This window comes from Mastigoproctus giganteus, chromosome 3 (assembly GCF_048544385.1).
Source record: "Mastigoproctus giganteus isolate SK-2022 chromosome 3, ASM4854438v1, whole genome shotgun sequence".
In the NCBI taxonomy this organism is placed as follows: Eukaryota; Metazoa; Arthropoda; class Arachnida; order Uropygi; family Thelyphonidae; genus Mastigoproctus; species Mastigoproctus giganteus.
The window spans coordinates 46,378,030-46,404,611 of NC_143577.1; the positions used below are offsets into that span (position 1 = coordinate 46,378,030).

The window sequence follows — 26,582 nt, forward strand, 5'->3', positions numbered from 1 at the left end:
TGAATTTGCTGTTGGTAACATCATCAGTTGGTCCCACTGTATAGAATTTAAATATTGTCTCAGACCTCCGTAGTCGCCTTTACGAAAGCAAAAACCCTTCCCTTTACCCTTGATGGTAGTTACTTCTTTGAGTAAATCCCACTTCAGCACACTGTGCGATCACAGTCTGCTGAAGTGGGATTCAGCACACCGCAGATAAAGGAACCACTAGGTGGTTCCTTTATCTGCGGATTCTTAATGCATGAAGAATCACTACTGATAATCAGATCAAGGGTATTACTCCCTCTAGTTGCTTCCTGAATATGCTGATGTAGAAAACAATCATCCAATAAATCCACAAAAGCCTTGCTAGTGTGTGAGTGACCAACCCACAAATTCCAGTCAATATCCAGGAAATTAAAATCCCCGTTATAAGACTCTCTGGCCCACTCTATTTTCCTGTACAATTTTTTTATTTTACTCATCAGAGTCTTAGGCCTATAACACACTCCTACTCTCAATTTTGATTTCTCAGATTTGATTGATTTCATTGCTTATGTCACACCAAACTGACTTGACACTGCACTGCACTGTCCAGCGATGTCGACTGGCTGTACCTCCTTGGATTTTGTGTTTCTTTACTAATAGCATAATCCCTCCTTCCTTCCTATCCTGTCTATCCTTCCTGTACACATTGTACTCATGGAGTCCCACAGGGTTCGGTGTTGGGTCCTCTGTTGTTTTGTATATTTATCAATGATATTGATGAAGGTATATCAGGCTTAGTGTCGAAGTTTGCAGGTGATACAAAGGTTGGCAGGGTTGTTAATGACAGTAATGGCAATGTGCTACTGCAACAGGATCTAGATAATTTGGGCAGTTGGGCTAAGAAGTGGCAACTGAAGTTTAACCTTGACAAATGAAAGTACTGCATATGGGTAGAAGTAACCCCAGAGAAACGTACCAACTGTGTGGTACTACACTTAAGGTTGTAGAAAATGAAAAATACCTGGGAGTAATTGTGCAGTCAGATATGAAGTTTTCTGAGCAATGCAGAGAGGCTGCCAGGGCAGGTCATGGGGTTTCGTCAATGATATATAGGAATTTTGCTAGCAGGGAAAAGGAAGTGATTGTCCGTCTGTATAAGGCAATGGTCAGGCCACGCCTTGAGTACTGCGTACAGGTCTGGAGGCCTCATTTTAGGAAGGATGTCGATTTGCTTGAGCGTGTACAGAGAAGGACAACAAGATTGGTGAGGGGAATGAAGGGATCCTCTTACCAAGAGAGGCTTAAGTTCTGCAAATTGCAGTGGCTAGAGACTAGGCACCTGTGTGGTGATCTGATTGAGGTGTATAAGGCCTTGAATGGATTGAGCACGCTGAATTCGATGGGATCCTTCCACTTGTTCAGATTACGAACCTAAGGGGGCATAAATTCAAATCAAGAAAAGACAGATGTAGTAGAATAGATAGAAGTGCAGAAATTTGCCTTTAGCCAGCGGGTGGTTAATTGTTGGAACAAACTTCCATCTGTCGTGGAAGTTGATAGGTTAGATAAATTTAAGGAGGAACTGGACAGGCATTTGGAGGGAATGGTGATTTTTTTTTGGCTGATGCTGCATAAGCTCATACACTTGCTTTCTTGCATCACATGCCACTACTACTACTACTACAAGAACCGTGGAAAAAAGGATATGAATGGTTTTATGTTACTGTTTCATTTTTATAATATTAGTTGCATGCACAGGCGGAATTAACAGATATTTATTATTATTATTATAATTATTTTCATTGAAATATGTTAATTCCAAGTGTTTTTTTGTATATATTAGTTAATTTGCTGTGTTGGAGTAATGAAGGAGTTCCATGGAATTGTTGCTGCAAAACTTAAATTTGGAAAAGATTAATTGTCTCATGTTTGTATTTTTTGTTGCCAAAATTTTTATGAAAATTTTACGTATGACGGATAATAAACTTTATTTTTTCATTAAAACTAATGAGTATTTTTAGTGGGCCAAAAAACATTTGCAAATTTTCAATTACTATTAAAAAAATTAAGAAAAGAAATTATTAATAAATGCAATATACTAGTAAAAGGTAAAGCTTTAGTTATGGTCCAAACGCAATTAAAAAAAATCAAAATTTTTTTTTTTTTTTTTTCCAAATTATTAAAGTTAAAAGCTGGGGCCTGTCAGGCACTCAATATCACTTGTGTTACAAAACAGGGTAAAAAGTAAAGTGCAGCCATTATCAACCCACTGCAGGGTGGAAGCCTCCTCAACAATTCATGCTGAGGGAAATGGACCATAATCTGCCACACTGGTCCAGTGCGGGTTGGCAGATCGACCTTATTCAGCAGTCAGGGGCTTGAACCCCGGTCTACTCAAAGAGCGTGTGCTACTGCACTCCCACTCCTGCCCACTCGGCTACGGAGGCCGTTTACAAAACAGGGCATGCGACATTAAGACTGGAACTGAGACCATGTATACAGGTAACCCTCATATAACACGGTAGTTTGGTTCCTACAAAATCTTGTGTAATGCGAAACCGTGTTATACAGGACTAAGAACCAGTACAAAAAGGGGGGTTACATTCCAAAAGCTAACAAAAATAAGCCTTTTTTTTAATAACTATCGGAAACTTAATTTTTATATAGTAATAACCTAATATTTTAATTTTATAATAGCAGTAACTTAAATAGTAATAATTGAACAAACGTCTTACCTTACAAACTGTGATACTTATATGTGAGATAAAGTACATTCATTTAATTTTCTTCCTCTTCATCGCTGCTAAGCACAATCTATTTTGCAGCATCTAGATTTCTTGTACCTTCCATTTTCTTTCAAAGTCACGAACTGCACTCTTCGAAGTCACAATTAATTTTTATGGTCTCAAACACAGAACAAGCACAAATTCAATAGCATAGAACCCAGGGATCTCCCAACATAATACAGTGGACCTCAGCTTTAAATGATATGTGAAAATCGGAAGAATATTTTCCAGTTAGCAAAATAAAAATAAATTTACACTTACATACATAACTTAATTAATACGTACTGTACATACTAATTGATATTTCTGTTCACTGACTTTTTTGGTTGTAAAATTTAAAACAGTAAAAATGATAAGCAATTAATAACAAAGAACACGGCGTGCACAAGTTGCAATAAATACAATACGCACAAGTGAGATATGGAGTAACGAGTTTCTGAAAATTTATTTATGTTTTTTTTATGATTGAATATTTCATGGAAGGGGAAACACATTTCACCATAATAATGTGAAAACCCACAGAATTCCAGCTATCGGTACTATAACAAATGCAAGGAGATCGAGTTTACTACCCATTTATAACTGATTACACTAACAGAAAAGACCAATAAACCAGTAAGTGCAAATTTTTTTACTGGTAGAGCCCTCCAGAAATGTGCTTTAGAAAACTATCATGAAGGTGATAACGACTAGTTGGTCAACAACAGGGATTCACAAAAAGGAATGGAATCATTGAAAATTACATCTAACAGAATAGCTGTTGTTATTTGTTTTTTTTGGAGCATTAGCAACTAAGGCCATATTGCTCCGTGGATATGCGGTGGTCATTCCCTGACCTTTCCGCATCCTCCGTATTTGGTGGTGATGGGCTCGAACCCCGGTCTAATCAAGAAGCGTGTGCTATGCACTGCTGCTCCTTCCCACCTGGCTACGGAGGTGCCTAACAGAATAGCAGTGTTTTCCCAGCAATTCTCAAACCGTGTTAGAGTGAAACCTTGTTGTAGAAGTACCGTGTTGTGCGAGGATTGCCACAATTTATCAATTGTGTTAGAGCGAAACCGTGTTGTAGAAGTACCATGTTATATGGGGGTTGTCTGTATTTGTGAAATGAATACGGGACTTTTTTAGGAGGTTAGATCTTTTCACTGATAAGTTTTGTTTTATTAGTGTGACAATTCATAATACATTCAGTATATAAAGTAGTGGGAGTTGTAAGAATTACGGAAATTTTTGAATATGGCATACACACAGCAAGAATATACCAATCCCCTTGACATAACATGGTTTTGACAATGCTCCCACCTATACATACCTCTTGGAATCTCTCTAGTCACTAGCCGGCAGAATAATGGTAGCAAGATATATACTAGCTGATCTGGATGCCTTTTAGAGTTACCAAAGGTTCATTCCAGTAGACTACTAGGGACTGGCCTGTACAAACTATGTCAGAACTATAACTCAGAATGTAAGGAATACTGGATCTTGCCACGATGCCAATCATAACCTCAAAAAATATCACTCACACTGCATGATAAAAGAGATGGGCATTGCCAGAGCCTTGCTATGAAAACTAAACATGAATATTACCACTTTAAGCTTCCAATAAGCAAAGTAGTAGTACTGCACTAAATGGTGAGAGTCATCTACTACCTAGAATTGCCTGGTGACAAAGAAGGTTGAAATAAGATGTGGACACCACACCTCAACCCCTGCTTACAGTGGCTTACACCCAGGTGGTCATCTCCAGTATATTAGGTACTGTGTTACAGACTTTGCACATTGCCGGTATACCTAGGGTTATGAACCCTAAGTATACTGGCCACCATCATGAAGGTGCAAGTAGAGGATATGGTGTCACAGAACGAGCAGACTTCACTGAAATTCAGACCACTTGACATATCTGAATACCAGTTCTATCAGTGTTCTTGACTACAAGGTAGCAAGCCTCCTAGCTGTCATACCTGTGGCATGCCTCAAGAACTAGAAAGTATGTTAAAGTGAAGCAGAACCTATCTAAACAAATAATAGCTCTTTTAAAATAATTGCAATTTCATTAGAATGAAATTTCAGTATGGTAAAATAACTTGTGCTCTCCCAAGAAATGCAACATAATTGAGTTTCACCATTCATAAAACTGATGAACTTGAAAGGATGTAAAATTAAAAATTAATACTCACTCTTTTTACACTTCTTTGTAATTATTCTTTGTGAATCGCAAACAGGATCACTACCAGTTTTCAACTTGTCATTTCTAGTACGAGTATTGCTAGCAAAATTGCAGGGATTCCATTCACCTTTCTCGTATCTACAAGCTGAATAAAAAGAGGAACAAATATTGAGATTTAAATATGATGTAATATGGTTTTTTTGATAAATAACAAATCACAAGTGAAAACTTTAACTGCTACTTACTAGTAAAAGTTGTGAAGTTATATTTAAATGTAGGCACCAAAATAATTTGAAAACTGTATGCATATCTGCATTCGCTTTCTATCTTGGGGACACCCTGGTGCCTTCAATGACAGTTTGGCCTTCAAGGCTTGAATACTGAGACAAAAACTGAATGCAGGAATGTGTACACTTCTCAAATAATTTCAATGAAATATAATCGTGCAACCTTTACAACTTTGCTGTGGATGGAAAATGCAGCCAGTATTAGGGAATTAAATGCAGAAATGTATAAAATTTTCAAATTAAAACCATTTTTTTTTTTGTAATATTCAGAAGTGTGTTGCCTTCTTAGGTTATAAATGTTATGGAACGTTAGAAAAAAGTAGTGAAAACAAAGTAATTTTTCTAATACACATACGTATATATAAATATAGAAGAATATATTATTATCAGTGTATTAGGTGGAGGTGCTGAACTGTCAGGTGTAATTACCATGGATGCCGCTTTTTGCGGTGGCTCCTACGATTTTCGCTGCTGACCCCCTTGACGAAGTAGTCAAGTCCTAGGATCCATGGCTTTAAGTACTATCATTTATTTTTATGTTAAACTTTAATTTTATTTTATTTCAGGTATTCTGTTTTTACCATGCATCTAACACCTGGTAATTACACCTGACAGTTCAGCACCTCCACCTAATACACTGATAATAATATATTCGTCTATATTTCATTATGGTTAGCGGTTTTTTCTGCTATTACTAGTAGTACCCCAGATCCATAACCCAGTTTAATATTTTTAATATATATATTTTTTTAATACCTTTTCTTGTTTGCTAACATTCAGAAATTTCATTACATCTTATTTTTATCAATATTATATATAAATATACAGTGCTCTTTTTGTAAAAAAATAGGTGCTGGTACTCAATCTTTGCTATCAGGAAAAATTGAAAATTAAAAAGGATATGAAAAGTACTCTGAAATTTTTTTTCTCCTGATATTGTTACTTTAGTAGTAATGTTTTCAGAATAAGAACAACAAATTAAGTGTATTAACACACAGTTTATTCAGCATAAATTTATTATTCAAGCATATAAAAAAATAAGTAAAAAATAATAACATAAGTAAAAAATAATAACATAATAAAGTTTTTGTAGAATATTCCAAATTTTTATTAAGTTCTCATCCGACACCTTATGCCAGGGGTCGGCGACATGTTTTAAGTAAAGAGTCATTTTTGATCTAATTAAAAAAAGAAAAGAAAAAAAAAGGGAGAATCCGAAGAGCCGCACCTCAGCTCATGCTGGGAGGGGGGAGAGCGAGAGTTGTTTAAGAAATGGAATAGAGTAGGAAGGTGTTTATTAAACATAATATAAATTTTTTGAAATATTATTTATTAATACTGAAAAAAAGTAACGAACATCCAATTAGGTACAAATTAATGTGACTTTTCCTGATGAACTTCTTGAGCAAGTGTCTTCCAACATCATGCGAGTATGTCGTAATTAAACATGCTCGCATTGTTCAGATGACGGTTTTTGATTTATTTTTAATATAGTACATGTTCAAAAATATTCGCTCGCAGAAATACGTCGAACCAAAAATTGAGAAGTCCAAATGCAAATATTTTCAAATTTATATATGGGTCCGTGGAGTAAGCTACTCCACGCATCGAACACAATTTGGTATGCATTTTAAACTCATCTATTGCTGTCCATTTGTGTAGAATTGCATGCGCAGCCTTTTGCCTCTCCAAATCCCTAATTTCAGTTTTAAAGCATTTTAGTCTTTCACTCCACATGTCCTTGATTTTTCAGTACACAAATTCCATTTCAAATTGTGCTTCATGTGAGCTGTAAAGTTAAAGAGCCGCAGTTACCTGTTAAAAGAGCTACATGCGGCTCGCTAGCCACAGGTTGCCGACCCGTCCTATGCTGACTTCTTTTCTTCCTCTTTGTGTGTCGGTTGCTGAATGACGTTTCCGAAGCAGCCACGAATCGACATGTTACACAATGAAGCATATGCACGAGATTGGTGAACGTTGTGGAGGCAGTTGTCAATAATTAATTGCATTTGTAGTGATGTAATTGCCTCGCCCTCTTCTCCCATTGGCTTGAATGAATATCACTAGGAGGAAAACTTTTTTAATGTATAGAGAGATAATAATAAATGAAAGCAGCTTGCTCTCAGTGCCAGCACTGGAATATGACTCTGCAAGGTACAACGTTCTTACAGCCTGAAAGCTTGTGGGTTCCTTAAACTTAGTGCTGATAATGCACCTGTTACAGTACACCTAAAAACTGGAGTAGCAAAGGTATTGAAAGAGAGATTGAGCATTTGGTGGTAATTAATAAAATGACAAGGACAGCCATTTGGTGGCTGTCCTTGTCATTTTATTAATTTTTGTGCTGGATAGGGATTTGCATGCTTTCCTGTGAAAGCATTTGAACACTTGGTGGAAATTTACTACAGTGAAATTTCTCTATTGCAGACACCACTGGGGCAGAAGGAGGTGTCTGCTATAAGGAGGTGTCCACTTTGCTGAGGTCAGGGTACATGCAGTTAGTGTCAATAATTCGGGAAAATAAAATTCACTGTAACTGGTTACTTAACACAGATATTTTTATTGCTTATCATTATACCTTTGTGTTTTAATTAACTTTTATTTGTGTCATTTATTATAAAACACCATTAACTTCTAGTAAAAAATGAATATAAATTGCTTTATTTAGAGTATTTAATTTTGACAATTTCATTTTCATTGTGGACAATTATATTGTTTACTAGTTTTACTCCATATTCATTGTTTTTGCTCACATAGAATTTTTTTAATGTGTTTAGATAATATAAAGCATCTGCATATTTTTTTGGGGGTCATGCTATTGTTCATCCTTTTCAAGTTCTTCATCTTCCTCTTCAAGTCCTTCACTGTTCATAAATTCACTTACAATATCTTTTACTTTAGTGTTTATGCCTTCCATCACTACGTTAGAGTCTATAGAAACATATTCATTGCCGCTAGGTGAAGAATTTCCTAGTGTCCATAGCAAGCCATTTACAGATGACATCAGCAGCATCTTCAAAGTCACTATCACACTGATTAACACTCAAATCAAATCCTGGAAGAAGTTTTTAACTGTAGAATAGCTCACTGCATCCCATGTTGCACTAATCCATCTATACTTTTGAAAAGTTTTGAACAACTTTTTTCTTCATCAAGTTTTGAATTCAGGTGTTTAAGAACCATCTATGTTCATATTTCACCTTAAAAGTGTGCAATTATTCCTTGATCTAGTGGTTGAGAAGCGGAGGTGACATTGGGAGATAAAAACACCATTTTAACATTATTCAGTTTAAGAGATGTGGCACTGTTAAGAAATGAAATAAATTTTCTATTCTGGCAAATCATTCTTTTATTCAAATGGATCAGCCATTCTGTCATTACCTCCCTAGTCATCCAAGCCTTATTGTTTGATTTCCAACGTACATTGAATTGCTTAATCCAAATCTTTAAAACACCTTACTTTCACAGATTTGCCTATAACAAGAGGTATTTCCCAAGTGCCTGTCATGCTTGTACACAAAAGCATAGTTAGATGCTCCTTTGCCACTTTACCTCTAGCACACGTTACCTTACTTTCACATGGTGCCTCTGTAGCCAGGTGGGAAGGAGCAGCAGTGCGTAGCACACGCTTCTTGATTAGACCGGGGTTCGAGCCCGTCACCACCAAATATGGAGGATGTGGAAAGGTCAGGGAATGACCACCGCATATCCCGGAGAAATATGGCCTTAGTTGCTAATGCTCCTAAAAACCAAATAACTAACTAACTAACTCCCCTACTTTCACAGATTTGCCTATAACAAGAGGTATTTCACAAGTGTCCATCATGCTTGTACACAAAAGCATAGTTAGACGCTCCTTTGCCACTACCTCTAGGACACGCTTCACCTCTAATAAGCCACAATGTTTTATCCAGAATTGTGTGAAAAGAAAGACCCGTTTCATCAGCATTCAATAAGTTTTCTGGTGAATATGTAACAGGTATTGATGGCAGCTTTTTTTTTTTTCCCCACTCAGCAACAGTTTCCAAATTAACATCAGTAGCCTCTCTGCAAATTCCTTTGAAGGAAATATTTTGACTGTACGAAACTTACCTAACCAGCCATTAGATGCTTTCAAGTCAATGGTGCCAATTTCTTTAACAATTTCTAAAGCTTTGGTTTCAATTATAGGAATGAAGTTTTGACAGCGTATCCAACTAAACCATTCAAAAATTCAATTTATCCATCAAAGCACCTTTTGCCATGAGAAAATGTATGGTATACTGCTTTCCATTTCCACTTTCCTGCCACTTTAGCACAGTACGAGAATGTAAATGTAAATTCAGCTAAGGTAAAGAAAGTCAACATGAGAACCATGGCAAACTTAGGACTTCTTACTGGTTAAACTAATTTGCTGCTAGTAAACTAGTTTGGAGGGTAAATTCTTACCTGGACCTGGAACTCTACACAGAATTTCAGAATTGTCCTGATTCTGCTCATTTGGAATTTACTACAATACTGTAACACCCACACATTGAAGAACCAAACCTGGGCCTTAAAGAATAGATAGATGGTAGTGCCAGATATGCGAGTCATTTTTTTTTTTTTTGAAATTTTGAAGATCTAGACATACCATATGTTAGGTGGTGACTTAACATATGGTATGTCTATGTTAGGATATGTTAAGACCAAACCAAAAGAATTTTGAAAGATGACAAACTGATGATGAACTCAAGAAAAAGAACTTCTGATAAAAGCAATCATAAACAGGCCAAGCAAGCTAATATTTCTAGGCAAGTTATCCTCACTCATGCAGGAAGTCTGTTCATGTCTCTCTCTCTCTCTCTCTTCTAGTTTGAATAAAGCAATTTAGTACTTCACATCCATGTACTGTGGTCGTTACTCTTGGATATACTGAGGAATCTTATGTATATATTTATTTTATCAACGGTTTTCCAATCTTCCACTTCGGAAATTGATTACCATAACAGACCAAACTGTAACTAAGGATGATTCTGACTTAGTCATAGTCATTTCTACTGTCAAGGTCATGAAGAGGGCAAAACAAGATAAGACAATTCTTCTGCTCAGTGAGGAAGTATTGTGGCTGCATATGACTACATGGTGCATGAGTTCCCAGTGAAAAATTATGTTCTTTTAAATGCTGCAGGTAGAAATGAAAGGTTCAAAACAAAATTTTTTGTGAAAACGTTTTCAGTACTTCTTTGTGTCATTAAAAATAAAGAAATAGAAGCTTGGCAGCAAAAGTTCTGTCGGTTTCAGTGGAAGAAGCCAACAGATGTGACTATGAATGAAAAAATACCGATGTATAGTAATCCTTGACCGAAGACCAAGTCCACAAGGAAGCTTGAAATATAACAATTTATCACGTCATGCTGGGCTTTTCTTAACAATTACTCATAGCAATGCTGAGTGAGAGAATATTCAGCCAGGAAGTTCACATCTTTTTCTGGTGAAGCTTTGGAAATGCTGCTGACAGCCCAGTCTAGCCAGCAGCGCCATTGTTATGAACAAAACTTACTCTAAAACACTCAAAATTTCTGAAGAGGGCTAAGTCTGCAATGGTACCTTCCTTGAGGCAATTATAATCAGTTGATGTCTAACAGAATCTGAACAGAAATCCACAGATAAAAAAAAATCCTAGGTAAGCTAATGTTTGAAAGTGTACTGTACACATCCCTGCGTTTTAATGTAAAATGTGTATGTTGTCAGTGAAATTTAATTTTAATTTCTAGTGCAGTGAAACTTTAAAAAACCTCCTGGCTGTTATTTCCCCAAAAACGCTCCACCTGTTCCCCCCCCCCAACAAACCTTCCCAAATTGTCAGCTGTGCAACTGTATAAAGTTGTTTAATTGTGGTAGGTGCTGCAGATGCTAAAATTTCAACTGCACAGAGTACTACAGAATAGACAATGGTCATGATGTATTTTTCAGTTGTTGCATGTCATGAACATGAAGATCCTCTTTCACCAACCAGCAAATCCATGAGATTGTAGTTAGGAACCTGCTCAACGTGAGAGTTAAATCTTAATTTAAGGTAAAAAATTGACCTCAAGATCTGTGTGACAATCAACTATGGAGATTGTATACCTCAAGAATATAGACTACATTTGGGCAGGCATTGGCTTCAAGAAAAATGTCATCTTGATCTTGGAGGGGTTAAAATTCAGCCCAAATTAGGATAGATTGCTGGCCGGCATAAGGAATTTTTCATTGATTAGTTGGCTATGGTTTCAGGGCTGTCTGTTGAGGTGACCTTGGTAAGGATATTCAGATCAACATAAATTACCACTGGTACTGGCAGCAATGCTTTGTTGTTTGTTATTTGGTTTTTAGGAGCATTAGCAACTAAGGCCATATTGCTCTGGGATATGCGGTGGTCATTCCCTGACCTTTCCGCATCCTCCATATTTGGTGGTGACGGGCAGCAATGCAGCGGCCAGAGTATGGGCCACCTTGGTCATCACAGACCCCAACATAATAGTTAACAAAAATAAACGGTTTATGCATGACGCATGCTGCCTGTGCAGCCCTAGAAGGTCCCTTAGGCCAACTTTATGCCATATCCATTTATATGCAATGCAGCCAACAAAGACAATTCATCAAACTGTACTTAGACTACCTGGAGAAGGGCCCTGCACAGACTGGCGAGGAGGTAACGACAGGTGTCAATGCTTCCTCCACACTTTGGAATAGCTTCAAAACAGACTCGAAAGGCGAACATCTAGAAGAACTTATACAGCAAACAGAATAACGGTATGCAATAACCTGCACACCCTCCTTTGTCTCAGCAACAGGGCAATGATTCATAGACCTGACTTTAACAAACCAACCAGCAAGACACAGCATCAAAAACTTGCAGATCAGAACTTCATGGACCGGGCGTGATCACAACCCGATCACTTTTGAATACCAGCCCTTGCAAACAACGGCCTCCACCAGACTGTCGCACGACTTCCCCAGGTTTAAGATATGTAATGCTAACCAGGAAAGATTTGATATGAACCTAAAAAAAAAAAAAAAAAGCCATGCGAGCAAACATGGATTGCCTCACTACCTCAAAGTATCCAAGATGAAGAGGTCCAGAAGATTATCACTTCCATATGCAAAGATACATTCAAAAAGCAGACAAGAAGAAAGGACCATGTCCCTTGGTGGACCCAGCAAATAACTAAACTGAGAAATGTCACCAGAGTGGCCCAAAGGGACTACCAAAAGGTCAAAAGAAGAAACAGACTGCTGGAGGGAGGAGACAACCTGACTGTAAGACATTTATAAAAACCACAGAAAAGAGTACCACAACACAATATACAAAGAGAAGAAAGCAGCTCTAGGATAAGTTTGTTAAGAACTTCCAAGACTCTGATCCTTGGGGCATTGCCTATCGAATCATTGATGGAAAAATATACCCTGGAGAGGTACACTTCAGAGATCCTCTCCTGGGTGGAATCAATTAATGCCATCCTAGATGAAATCATACATGAAGAAGAAATGCAATCAGAGCCCTCTCAACAAACTGAGATCAGAAGAAACAACTTGATGTATATTGGCCATACAGAGGAGGAACCAATCAGTCTCCAAGAAGTTGAAGAAGAGATGAAATCAATGAAGAATGGAAAATGCCCCGGCCATGACCCAGTGAAGGCGGAGGTTTGGAAGAAGATCTGGTCCGTGAGGCCCTAACTATTCCAAAACTTTCTAAATACATTATCTACAAGATAGATGCTTCCTGAAAACCTGGAAAACAGCAAATCTCAAAATCCTGTTAAAGAATCCAGATAAACCAGAACAATCATCTGCCTCAAACAGACCATTGCCCTGCTGCCCATAATGCGGAAGGTACTTGAGAAATAATCACTACTGGATTCCAAACAGCATACATAGATAAGGGACTAGGATATATCAATCAGTTTGGCTTTACAAAGGGAAGATCCACTGTAGATGGCATCAGGATGGTAGTGGACAAGGCCTCAATTGCCAATACCAAATACGTCCTCGGCCTCTTCATCTCCAGGAGAGGTTCAAGGAGTCTGGGGTCTTGGCCTAGATTTATGGATTAGTTACTAGCTACTTGTGGCTCGTTGGTCTAGGGGTATGATTCTCGTGCAGGGTGCAGGAGGTCCCCGGACGAGCCCTTCGTTAACTTTTAGGGAATAATTTCGACATTGTTTATTTAGATTTCAGCAAAGCTTTTGACTCAGTCCCACATGAGCGGTTGCTTTATAAGCTGGAATAGGTTGGAATCACTGGGAAAATCCTTAGATGGATAGAAGGATGGCTTCAGGGCAGGAGGCAGAGGGTTATGATAAATGGCTATTCCTCAGATTGGGTTGATGTAAGAAGTGGGGTTCCCCAAGGATCAGTATTAGGACCACTGTTGTTTTTAATTTTCATAAACGACATTGATGAAGGGATAGAGGGCGTGATGTCTAAATTTGCAGATGATGTTAAAATTGGTAGAGTAGTTAATGATCACTGTCAAGCTGAGCTTCTTCAGAGAGACCTAGATAGACTTCAGGAATGGTCAGAAAAATGGCAGCTGTGCTTTAATCCAACAAAGTGTAAGGTATGATACCTGGGAAACAGTAATCCCAAAAAAACTTATTCAATTGGTGGAGTTCAACTAAACCCAGTACTGGAGGAAAGGGACTTGGGTGTTACGATACGGTCAGACATGAAATTCTCTGACCATTAGAAACAGGTTGCAAGGAAGGCCCATGGTGTCCTATCGATGATCTATCGAACTTTTGCAAGTAGAGATAGGGACATGATAATCCCATTATATAAGGCTTATGTTAGACCACACTTGGAATACTGTGTTCAAGTATGGAGACCGCACCTAAAGAAAGACATCGAGCTTCTTGAAAGGGTGCAAAGACGGGTAACTCGCCTGGTGAGATCGGCAAAAGGGCGTCCTTATGAAGAAAGACTTCGAATATGTGGGTTGCAGAGTTTGGAAACTAGACACCTTAGAGGAGATTTGATTGAGGTGTTTAAGGCTCTGAGAGGCATCAGTAAAATGAATGAGGACAAAATTTTCAAGATTATAAATGATGCTAGAACTAGGGGACATAAATTCAAGTTGCGGGGGGAAATGTTTAGATTGGACTGCAGGAAGTTTTATTTTAGCCAGCGAGTTATAAATTACTGGAATAAGTTGCCTTCATGGGTGGCAGAGGCCGACAGTTTGGGGCAATTCAAAGGTCATCTGGATAGTACTTTCGGGTAAGGGAAGCGCATAAGATGATAGGTTTAATTTCCTTTTTTTTTTTTTTTTTTTTAATAATTATTATTATTTAGTTATTTATTTTATTTTATTTCTTTTTTGTTTTTATCATTGTTTTGTTTGGATTTTTTTTTTTTTTTTTGGCTGGTGCAGCATAAGCCATAGGCTTTCTTGCACCATACGGCCGTTACTAATACTAATACTTCACGGAAAGGTCCCCCACTGTCACCTCGGGGACCTGCAGTCACCAGAGGCAGTCCTCAAGGATCCTTTCTAGGCTTGCTAGAATGTGGAACAGGAAAATGTTATCAAATAGGCCCTGTTTGGACGATCTGGCTGTCCTGCTTCCTGAAGGACAGCCAGATCAAGGAGGAAAATGGAGGACCTTTTGAAAGATGTCTTGGATCACCTTTCCATCTGGTGCTCTGCTCACAAGCTTAACATCTCTATTCCCAAAAGCACTCTTTTTTGAAAAATTTGGGGTATAAAAACTGGGTGCATCTTATACAGTGGTTGTAGATTTTTTGACTTGCATTTCCCGCTTTTTAGCACTTGTTGTCTTTGCACTCATTGTTTCGCACTTGTTACCGGTATATTAGGTTACATTTTGCCACGTTCTGCCCAGAAATGGCTCAGAAAAGATTTTCGTACAGTGCTGAATTCAAGTTAAAAGTGATCCAGTTTGCAAAAGTGAATGGAAATCGTGCTGCTGAACGTAAGTTTGGTCCTCCTCCAACTGAGAAAATAATAAGAGACTGGCTACGGGAAGAAGAAACCCTACTGAAAATGCCACAGAAGAAGAAGAAGGCCATGAGAGGCAAGTCAGCAAAATGGCCTGATTTAGAGAGGGAATTGAAGAGCAAAGGGCAATTGGAATTCCCGTGTCCACAAAGATGGTTCAGCATGAGGCAAGAAGAATTGCTGATGAAAAAGAAGTTATTGATTTCAAAGGACACAATTGGTGCTTCAGGTTCATGAAACGGAATGGACTAAGCATGTGTACACGCACTAGACTTGCCCAAAAGATGCCTGAAAGCTATGAGCAGAAGGTCCTTGAATTTCATCGTTTTGTCATTCAGTGTCGGAAGACACATCAGTTTGAGTTGGGACAGATTGCAAATATGGACAAAGTCCCCCTTTCTTTTTTGTTGTCCCAAGTAACAGAACTGTTGATAAGAAGGGGGTGAAAACTGTAACTGTGAAGACAAGTGGACATGAAAAGAGCCATTATACAGTTATTCTAGCTTGTTGTGCTGACGGAACCAAGCTACTACAAGGGATAAGGAGGTGATTATTCCATTGTATAAGGCAATGGTCAGGCCACACCTAGAGTACTGTATACAGGTCTGGAGGCCTCATTTCAAGAAGGATGTAGAGCTGATGGAACGAGTACAGAGAAGGGCAACAAGATTAGTGAATGGAACAAAGGGGTGCTCTTACGAAGAAAGGCTTAAGTTTTGCAAATTACAGTGTCTGGAGACTAGGCACCAGCGAGGTGATCTGATAGAGGTGTATAAAGCCTTGAATGGTTTAAGCATGCTCAATGCTGATGGGATTCTTCCTCTAGCTCAGAAAAATCACCTGAGAGGGCATAAATTCAAATTGAGGAAAGACAGATGTAGGATAGACGTGCGGAAATTTGCCTTTAGCCAGCGGGTGGTTGGTTGGTGGAACAGACTTCCATCCCTTGTGGTGGAGGTTGATAGCCTAAATAAGTTTAAGGCTCAGCTGGACAGGTATTTTGAACGAACAGAGGGGTGAAGTGGAAGTGGGTTTTTTTTTGGCTGATGCTGCATAAGCTTGCTTTCTTGCATCAAATGCCTCTACTAATGCTAATGCTAATACTTCCTATGCTGATTTTCAAACGCAAAACAATGCCAAAAGAAGACATTCCTCGAGGAGTGATTGTCCACGTTCATGACAAGGGTTGGATGGATCAGGATGGGATGAAGATCTGGTTTGAGAAAGTTTGGAGCAGGAGACCAGGTGGGCTCTTACGCAAACCCGCGCTATTGGTGCTTGATCAGTTCAGGGCACACAACAAAAAACACAAAGAAGACTGCTGCAGAGCAAAAAACAAAACTTGCCGTCATACCCGGAGGCTTGACATCCCAGCTCCAACCACTTGATGTCAGCATTAACAAACCCTTCAAAGCTGCCATGAGAGACGAATGGAACCAATGGATGAAGTCTTCTGGGGACAATTTGACACCAGCAGGAAGAGTGAAGAAACCAACTATAGGAGAAGTTTGTACCTGGGTGAAAAGACCCTGGGACAATATCAAGATTGAGATCGTTGTCAAGTCATTTAAGAAGTGTGGCATTTAAAATGCCATGGATGGAACTGAGGATGAGGCAATATATGAAGATAGTGATTCGTCATCAGACATAGATGAGGACAAGCTAATGGATGGGAGTTTTGACAGTGATGAGGAGTTGTATGAATTTTATGATGAATAAAACTTGAGTTCAATAACTTTATGTAATACATTTTTTTTTTCAAATTTCGGGCCCCAAAATTAAGGTGCGTCTTATACATGAGGAAATATGGTAAATTTCTTGGCATTTCGCTGGATAACAAGTTGAGCTTCATACCATATGCTAAGTATATAGTAAAAAAGATTAAACACGTTACAGGAAAACTAATCAGGATCATTAGGACAGTCTAGGGCATCAAGCCTTTGGCCCTCAGACTGTTTTATTAATGCATCTTCATCCCCATTTCTTGTTATGATGCAGGTGCCTGGGGCCACAGAATCACCAACACCCTTGTGAAGGAACACCTACTGCAGGGCCAAAGTTTCTTCCTGCTTGCAATCTCGAGAGCCTGCAGAACAGTGTGCACAGTTACACTCCAGGTAATCTGCGGCAAGCTACCGATCCAACATGAAGTAGCCTTCCACTATCTTCAATACTACAGAAGGAAGAGCCTCCCTGCAAGAAACAGAGACTGCACAATTAACCTGAACATGTAAACTAAAGAAGACAACAAGAGAATAATCCTAGAAATTACAGATTCGTGGAAAAGGGAGTGGACTGGCTTGGCACTAGGAAGAACCATATGAATTCCTACCAGGAACTACAGTATTCAACAAACAATACACCACATGGTTCAGGCCTGGACTTCACCTATCATTTTTGCTAACCGGATATGGCAGCATAAACTCAAACTTAGCATTAGCACTAGTAGAGGCACATGATGCAAGAAAGCAAGCTTATACAGCATCAGCCAACAAAAAAAAAAAAAAAACACTTCCCATTTCACTGATCCATTCATTCCAAATGTTTGTCTAGTTCTGCCTTGAATTTATTTAAGCTATCAACTTCCACGACAACAGATGAAAGTTTGTTCTAGTAATCAACTACCTGCTGGCTTAAAGGCAAACTTCCGCACATCTATTCTACAACTGTCTTTCCTCAGTTTGAATCTGTGCCCTCAGGTTTGTAATCTGAGCAAGAGGAAGAATCCCATCAGCATTAAGCCTGCTCAATCCATTCAAGGCCTTATACACCTCAATCAGATCACCTCAGTGCCTAGTCTCCAGAAGCTGCAATTTGCAGAACTTAAGCCTTTCTTCATAACAGCACCACCCCTTTTTATCCCTTCATCAGTCTTGTTGCCCTTCTCTGTACTCATTCTAGCAACTCTACATCCTTCCTAAAATGAGGTTTATAGACCTGTATGCAGTACACAAGGTACTGAGTATAGGTCTAAGGCCTGAGGTGTGGCCTGACCATTGCCTTATACCAGGGGATAATCGTCTCCTTATCTGTGCTCGCAAAATTCCTGTGTATCATTGACAAGACCCCATGACCAACTCTGGCAGCCTGTCTGCACTGATCAGACTACACAATTACCCCAAGGTCTCTTTCATTCTCCAACTACCCTGAATGTAACACCACATAGTTGGTACATTTCTCTGGGGTTACTGCTACCCATATGCAGTACTTTGCATTTGTCAATGTTAAACTTCAGTTGCTACTTTTCAGCCCATCTACCCAACTTTTCTAGATCCTGTTGCAGCAGCATACTGTCATTACTGTTATTAACAACCATGCCAACCTTTGTATCATCTGCAAACTTTGACATTAAGCTTGATATACCTTCATCAATATCATTGATAAATACACAAAACAACAATGGGCCAAGCACTGAACCATAGAAGACTCCACTAATAACATTAGTCCACACAGAGCAGTACCCATTGACCACCACTCTCTGTCTTCTCTCACTCAACCATCCTTTTATCCATTGTAGCAACTTGCCCTCAATGCCATACTGCTCCAATTTGCACAGTAGTCTTCCATGTGCAACAGTATCAAAAGCTTTCCTGAAATCTAAATATATGATATCAAAATTATTTTTTGCATCCAGTTCCTTTGTGACCACATCACAGTATCCAATCAAATTGGTCAGACAAGACTTCCCCTTGACAAACCCATGCTGTGTCTGAATTGCTGCAGTCTTGTCTAAATGATCCAGCAATGCTTCTTTAACCAGTGATTCCATTATTTTCTTTGGAACAGAAGTCAAACTAACAAGTCTGTAATTACTTGTGTTGCCCTTTGATCCCCCTTTGTGAATTGGAGATACATTTGCACATCTCCAGTCGATGGGGACTTCCCCCGAGTCCAAGGATGCTCTCATAATTATGGTTAAAGGTTTGCTTACTTCCTTTGCTGCTCCTTTAATATAACTGGATAGAACCCATCCACCCCAGGTGCCTTTCTTATGTTTACCTTCAACGATTTCTCCTCCACTTTGCTCTCAGTTATTACAAAATCATTTAACTAACTCCCTGTTAGAGTTTGATAAACATCTGACCCTCTCCTCCAGGTGTGTGTAAATGTAGATACAAAATACTCATTTAGTTCGGCAGCTATCTGAGAATGATCATCTACAGTCAAACCATTGATATCAAGTGGACCTATCTGATTTGTCCCCTTCCTTTAGAGTTTATATAAGTAAAGAAGTCTTTGATGTTTTTCTTTGCATCCTTTTGCCAAAGATTTTTCATAATCTGCCTTTTTGCTCACCTATAACCTAACCATCCCATGCATTTTTCTTCTCTGCTATGAGTCTCTTTAGTTCATCTGACATCCATTTGGGCCTGAACCTAGAGTAATATTTCTTAGTTGTAACAAAAAGCCTTGTAGCTTCCGAGATTACCTCCTTGAATTTTTCCCATTTAGAATTTGCTGTTGGTAACATCCTCAGTTGGTCCCACTGTATAGGCCTAAAAAATCTATAGTAATAAAATCTGATAGTAATAATATCACATTATAATAAAATATTGCTATAAAATCTTATTTTAAATAAAAGTAAATTATATTAATAATATATTTGACAAGTAATAAAATCACATGTTAATCATTTTAAATCTGATTGAAAAAGGGGCAGAAATCACCAAAACATTAACTCTGAATATTAATCTCTTCTTGTACTCATAAATGCATACAAGAGAACATTTAATTTGGAAAAAAAATAATTATTCAAACAAAATTTTTAATATAATTTAATAATACCAAGTAAGGCAGATATTTCCAGATAATATAAAAAATCACAGAAAATAATGACAACAAAACCTTAAGAACAGAAGAAACAAACATGAATTACAAGCAAAATATTATTAGTTACTCAGATAATGGACATAAGGAATTAAGTATCAAAATAATTTTACTTTGAAAATTGATTCATGAAATCTTAAAAACAACATATATTACATAGGTAACTTGAAATTAATTATTTAATTTTAAAAATACAATGTCTTCCATTAACCTTGAGCCTAAACAACTCCTCTTATTAGTCAAAATGATCTTTAATGTCCAAAAGCATCTTTCTACGCTTGCTTGTGTGGCAGGAACTGCGAAGATTACTTTGGCTAGTTGATAAAGCTCTGGGTGACTAAACTCTTTTGCTTTCCAATAATCCTAAGATGCTTGTTTTTGTTGGTACCCTTTTGATATTGTCAAAATTGTTCAAGTCGAATTTCTTTGTTTCCACTATCTGTCTCTTTTTCATTTCTTTTTCAAATAACAGCTTTTCGATGTTATCCATGGTTTCACCGATTACAGTAATATATGCAATTTCATCTGAACTTTTCGTTTCAGGATATTTTTCTACAGACTACAGCTGGCACAAGCTATCATAAATGTTCCTTAGCTTTCTGTTTTTGGATATTATCTAGTAATATTGGTACCTGGGTCCAGATACATACAAGCTAAAAAAGTCTCACTTTCCATCAAATTTACTTCTCCTAGTGTGAGAGAGGTTACCAAAAAAGATGACAATTCATTTTCAATTTCTCTAACTTCCATTTTACATTTCATCCATGTGTAGTAAAAATCAGTCATCATGCGCTGCTGTGACTGCAGCACTTCATGGCGCTTCCGTAGCCAGGTGGGAAGGAGCAGCAGTGCGTAACACACGCTTCTTGATTAGACCGGGGTTCGATCCCGTCACCGCCAAATACGTAGGATGCGGAAAGGTCAGGGAATGACCACTGCATATTCCCGGAGCAATATGGCCTTAGTTGCTAATGTTCCTAAAAACCAAATAACAAACAAACAACAGCAGCACTTCACATGCTACCCTAACGGGTTTCAAAACTTCTACAATTTTTTCAATCTTTTGCCACACACTGGCTGAAAAATGCAATTCCTTTATGGACACAGATAAATCGATACAAAATTGTTTTAGCTCCACAAGACGTAATATATTAACAGTGAAATTCCATCTAGTTTTGCAGTCTAGTATTGGTTTCCTACACTTTTCTCTTTTAATGGGTATAAAGATAGAAGAGGTTTGCAGCTTTTTCACCACTGCTCGTGCTTTAGCCAAGGGAAGTTTCAATTCATCACGTTTCAGAACATCTTTAACAGCCAACTGCAGAGAATGTGCAGCACAATGAACAGATACCGTAATACCCTGAACATGTAGATCATGGAAATTTTCCTTACATACATTTGTACTACTAGAGTCTACATAGTCTCAGATTTTTCAATATCTTCAGTATCATTATCTTCCATATTGAGTTTTCCAGATTGTTCCTGAGCAAGTAATTTGAATGACCTTATCATATTAGCCGTTGTTAAAGAATACACTTGTTCTAATTTAATTTAAAATTCTTCCAAGACACTTGAAACTATTTTGCATAAATGACGACTTGTAGCCTGATCATTCAATTCTCGCATCGTAAGTGTTTTTAAGTGTTTTTGATTGTCACAATCAAAAAATCGTACATTTATTCCAAAATTTACCTCTCAAATCGAGTTGCAGTATCCATTTTCAAAGAAATTAATTCACCCTTCAAAACAGCTGTAAGTTCTTTATGTGAATGATTAACTCGTCTAATTATCTCATCTTGAATATTTTGACGTTTTATCTGAAGTTTACCACTAAATCCCATAACAATTGGATCAAGTAATTTTCGGAATCCCAAGTCTTCAAGCAGAGAAAACGGTCTACCATTTACAGTCACTAATTCCACGCATGCATCTTTAACTATTTCTGCAGATATTTCGACCAACACGGTTTTTCTAACACTAGATGTAACAAATTTTGTAATAGTAGGTACTGTGGGGAGACTATTTTTGCTTTCTTTTTAAAACATCCCTAATAATGAAAAAACACTGAAATTCATATTGATGTTGCTTAATGGATATTTTAATTTTTTTTATTTTTTTTGGTGTACAAAATACACTAGCACAGGGGTCAAAAACCTGCAGCTCTTTGAGCATGTAACTGCGGCTCTTTAAATTTTTGCCCACATGAAGCACAATTTGAAATGGAAAAAATCAAGGACATGTGGAGTTGCAAGACTAAAATGCCTTAAAACTGAAATTGAGGATTTGGAGAGGTAAAAGGTTGCCTTTGCAATTCTACACAAATGGACGGCGATAGATGAGTTTAAAAAGCATGACCAAATTGTGTGCAATGCGTGGAGTAGCTTACCAGACATGTATATAAATTTGAAAATATTTGAATTTGGACTTCTCTCAGTTTTTGGTTCGATTTTTTTTCTGCGGGCAAATATTTTCGAACAGAACTATATTAAAAATAAATCAATCATATATTAAAAATAAATCAAGAAATCATCTGAACAATGTGATCTCTCAGCATGTTTAAAGATGAAAATTACGGCATACTCGTCTGATGTTGAGAGACTAGCTCAAGAAGTTCAGCAGCAAAAGTCACATTAATTCATACCTAGCTGGATGTTTGTTACGTTTTTTCAGTGTTAATAAATAATATTTCAGAATATATATATATTTTTTAATAAAACATCTTCCCACTCTATTTCATTTCTTAAAAAACTCTCCCCCCCCAGCTTGAGCTGAGGTGCGGCTCTTCAGATTCTTTTTTTTTTAATTAGATCAAAAATGGCTCTTCACTCAAAAAAGGTTGCTGACCCCTGCACTAGCATGTCCAGGTAATAGTTAAGCAGTATGATCTTACATGCTCTTTATAATAAAAAACACAATACAAAAATAATAAAACCAGCATACCACTACCTTTCTTGCACTTCCTGGATAATGTTTTAGTCTGCTCACAAGAGGCGGCATCTCCCTTCTTCAGTGTTAATGTACGCTGTTGCATATTTGTTGAGGGATTACAGTCTTCCCAAGAACCTTTCTTATAGCGACACTCACCACCTTTAAATGGTACTTGTTAATAAATATATACCAATTTATATTAATAAGCATACATAAAACAATATAAAATTTTCACAGTAAAGCATTATCACTAAGACTAATTTACTTAGTTAAATGTATGCAGGGTTTTTTGTTTGTTTGTTTGTTATTTGGTTTTTAGGAGCATTAGCAACTAAGGCCATATTGCTCCGGGGATATGCGGTGGTCATTCCCTGACCTTTCAGCATCCTCTGTATGTGCTAGTCACGGGCTCGAACCCCGGTCTAATTAAGAAGCGTGTGTTACGCACTGCTGCTCCTGCCCACGGAGGTGCCCATGCAGGGTATTTCTTAAACCTTTTCTCAAGCAAGTTACCCAAATGCATGTTGGCTCCCTATAGTCAGTTTCCAATAGGTATGAGCTCTGTGGAGTGAACTCCTTCATGATATTTGGACTTGATTTCCCAGCATTAGGGTCAAATCATTGCCAAAATCCCCCAAAGCAATAATATCTTCTACATCAATTTACATAAGACTTAATTTGATTTCTTCAATATCAATTTTTGTAAGTCAGAACTGGATCAGTGACTTACAGGTACAATGTCTTCTGATTTGCAGAGCTATTTTCATGCTATCATCCATTAAAACTATATTTACTAATAGTGGAAAGCATAAATAAGAGATAGCAACATGCACAGGATGAGTTTCAAGACAGTTCATACATAACACAGCATGGGTTTGTTAAGGGGAAGTCCTGTCTGACAAATTTGATTGGATACTATGATGTGGTCACAAAGGAACTGGATGCAAAAAAATAATTTTATATCATATACTTGGATTTTAGGAAAGCTTTTGACACTGTTGCATATGAAGACACCGTACAAATTGGAGCATTATGGCATTAAGGGCAAGTTGCTACAATGGATAAAAGGATGGTTGAGTGGGAAAAGACAGAGAGTTGTAAGCAATTGTTGTTTTTTGTATTTATAAATGATACTGATGAAGGTATATTAGGGTTAATGTCTAAGTTTGCAGACAATATGAAGATTGGCAAGGTTGTTAATGACAGTAATGATAGTACACTACTGCAACAGGAGCTGGAAAAGTTGAGCAAATGGGCTGAGAGGTGGCAACTGAAGTTTAACATTGACAAATGCAAAGTACTGTATATGGGTAGCAGTAACCCCAGAGTAACATACCAACTGGGTGGCACAACACTCAGGGTAGTGGAGAATGAAAAGGACCTTGGGGTAATTGTGCAGTCAGATATGAAGTTTTCTGAGCAGTGCAGACAGGTTGCAAGAGTAGCTCATGGGATCTTGTCAATGATATACAGGAATTTTGGTAGAAGGGATAAGGAGGTGATTGTCCCTTTGTATAATGCAATGGTTAGGCCACACCTTGAGTACTGCATACAGGTCTGGAATCCTCATTTTAGGAAGGATGTAGAGCTGCTGGAATGAGTACAGAGAAGAGCAACAAGATTGGTGAGTGGAACAAAGGGTTTCTGTTACCAAGAAAGGCTTAAGTTCTGCAAATTGCAGCATCTGAAGACTAGGCAACTGCAAGGTGATCTAATTGAGTTGTATAAGGCCTTGAATGGTTTGAGCAGGCTCAATGCTGATGGGATTCTTCCTCTTGCTCAGATTTCTCATCTGAGGGGACATAAATTCAAATTGAGGAAAGACAATTGTAGAATAGATGAGTGGAAACTTACCTTTAGCCAGTGGTGGTTGATAGTTGGAATAAACTTCCATCTGTTAGTGGAGGTCAACAACTTAAATAAGTTCAAGGCAAACATTTGGAGTGAATGGATGGGTGAAATGGGAAGGGTTTTTTTTTTTTTTTTTTTTTGGGCTGATGCTACAACAGCAGCAGGATGTACAACAATGCAAATTAATTTTATATTAAAATTATAGTGTTTAATTTTTCACTATAACTCTTATCATATTTTTTATTTGATCTTTAAGCTTGCTTTCTTGCATTATATGCCTCTACTAATGCTAATGCTAATGCTATATGGGCACATTATTTGAAATGATATTGCAAAAATGTATGTAGATTGACAAGGGCAAGTTGCTACAACATAGTTGATAAAACATAGTTTTTGCAGTACATAATGTCTGCATAGTTGAAATACATGCAGCAAGATGACATGTGGAGTGTTCTCATTTTCAGAAAATTAAACAATTGATATCCAAAGTGATCACCACTGCTATGCATTCATAAGTATATTGCAAAGGGGAAGATCACATCATTCTGGTGTCCAGCAAAACTACAGTGCAACAGATAAAACTGTATGCATTTTTGTGGGAATAAATGAAGCCCTACCAGTGGTTCTGCAGATAGAGGTCTAGGGATTCAGGTCTGTAACTATGCAGCTATAATGATCGTGCATGTTTAAGAGTGAAATCATCACAGACAATCAGATTTTGTTGAGGTTTCACACACACCAATCAAGTGAGGGTGGGATTCAAGCTGATATGAGTATATGCAGATATTTTAGTAGTCATAATTTCTGGAAGAATAACTACAATCTCTATACTCATAATTATTTTGCTAGAGTAGCAGGATGTACAACAATGCAAATTAATTTTATATCAAAATTGTAGTGTTTAATTTTTCACTATAACTATTATCATATTTTTTATTTGATGAAAGAGCCCTTGTCTTTAATTTAATACTTCTTACGTATGGGCTGAAGGACACCTTATGCAGTTCTTGAATCTGATTGCAATCAGATTCAAGAACTGCATAAGGTGTCCGACAGATTAATTTAGTTAATCTGTCAAAATTAATAAATTCTATATGTAGTGTAATTCAATTCAAATCTAGCTCTTCAGTATTAGATACAACTGTTTCTGAGTCCAAGGTTATTTTTCATACTGTGTGTTTCATATATCCATAGGAAGCAGGCAGCTGCTGTTACATTAGCAAAAAGTAATAACCAGAGGCCTTCAGATCATTGGTTATCAGGTTACTGACTGTAACAATTCCAAAGTTTCAGCAACAAGCATCCCAAATACCTTAAACTGTACCAGTCCACAGATCCATGGACTGGAACAATTCAATATATCTGGGATGCTGTTCATTTATCTGACCCATCACTTCAGATAAATGGCAAAAGACAACAGTCCATTGACTGCAGCTTGAGTTAAGTCAAACAGTGGTGAAAATTTTTTTTATTTTTCAAACAGAAATATAAACTAGAGTGGACCTTGTTACAGCTCCAACAGTAATCCTGTTGTTATGTTGTTTGGTTTTTAGGAGCATTAGCAACTAAGGCCATATTGCTCCGGGATATGCGGTGGTCATTCCCTGACCTTTCCGCATCCTCAGTATTTGGTGGTGACGGGCTCGAACCCCGGTCTAATCAAGAAGCGTGTACTATGCACTGCTGCTCCTTCCCACCTGGCTACGGAGGAGCCAATCCTGTTTTGGAGGGAGGATTTGAGACATTACATATACAGAGGTAAAACTGCTGAATTTCTCAACTTCTGAATGGGATATGAGTTG

The 26,582-nt window shown here is 37.8% G+C and overlaps 1 protein-coding gene across 3 annotated transcripts in view; it reads right to left on the reverse strand.

Annotated features, from left to right (window-relative positions):
• LOC150087931 (uncharacterized) overlaps positions 1–26,582 on the reverse strand; it is a 110,775-nt gene that overhangs the window by 19,722 nt on the left and 64,471 nt on the right. Inside the window, exons 4-5 of one of the 3 annotated variants that reach the window (XM_090369272.1) lie at positions 22,942–23,088; positions 4,931–5,065 (exon numbers count right to left, since the gene is read on the reverse strand). In XM_090369272.1, the coding sequence (XP_090225398.1) occupies positions 4,931–5,065; positions 22,942–23,088 (282 nt within the window). Of the gene's footprint in view, positions 1–4,930; positions 5,066–22,941; positions 23,101–26,582 lie in introns of all 3 variants that reach the window. The other 2 variants (XM_090369271.1, XM_090369270.1) reach the window with 2 other exon arrangements.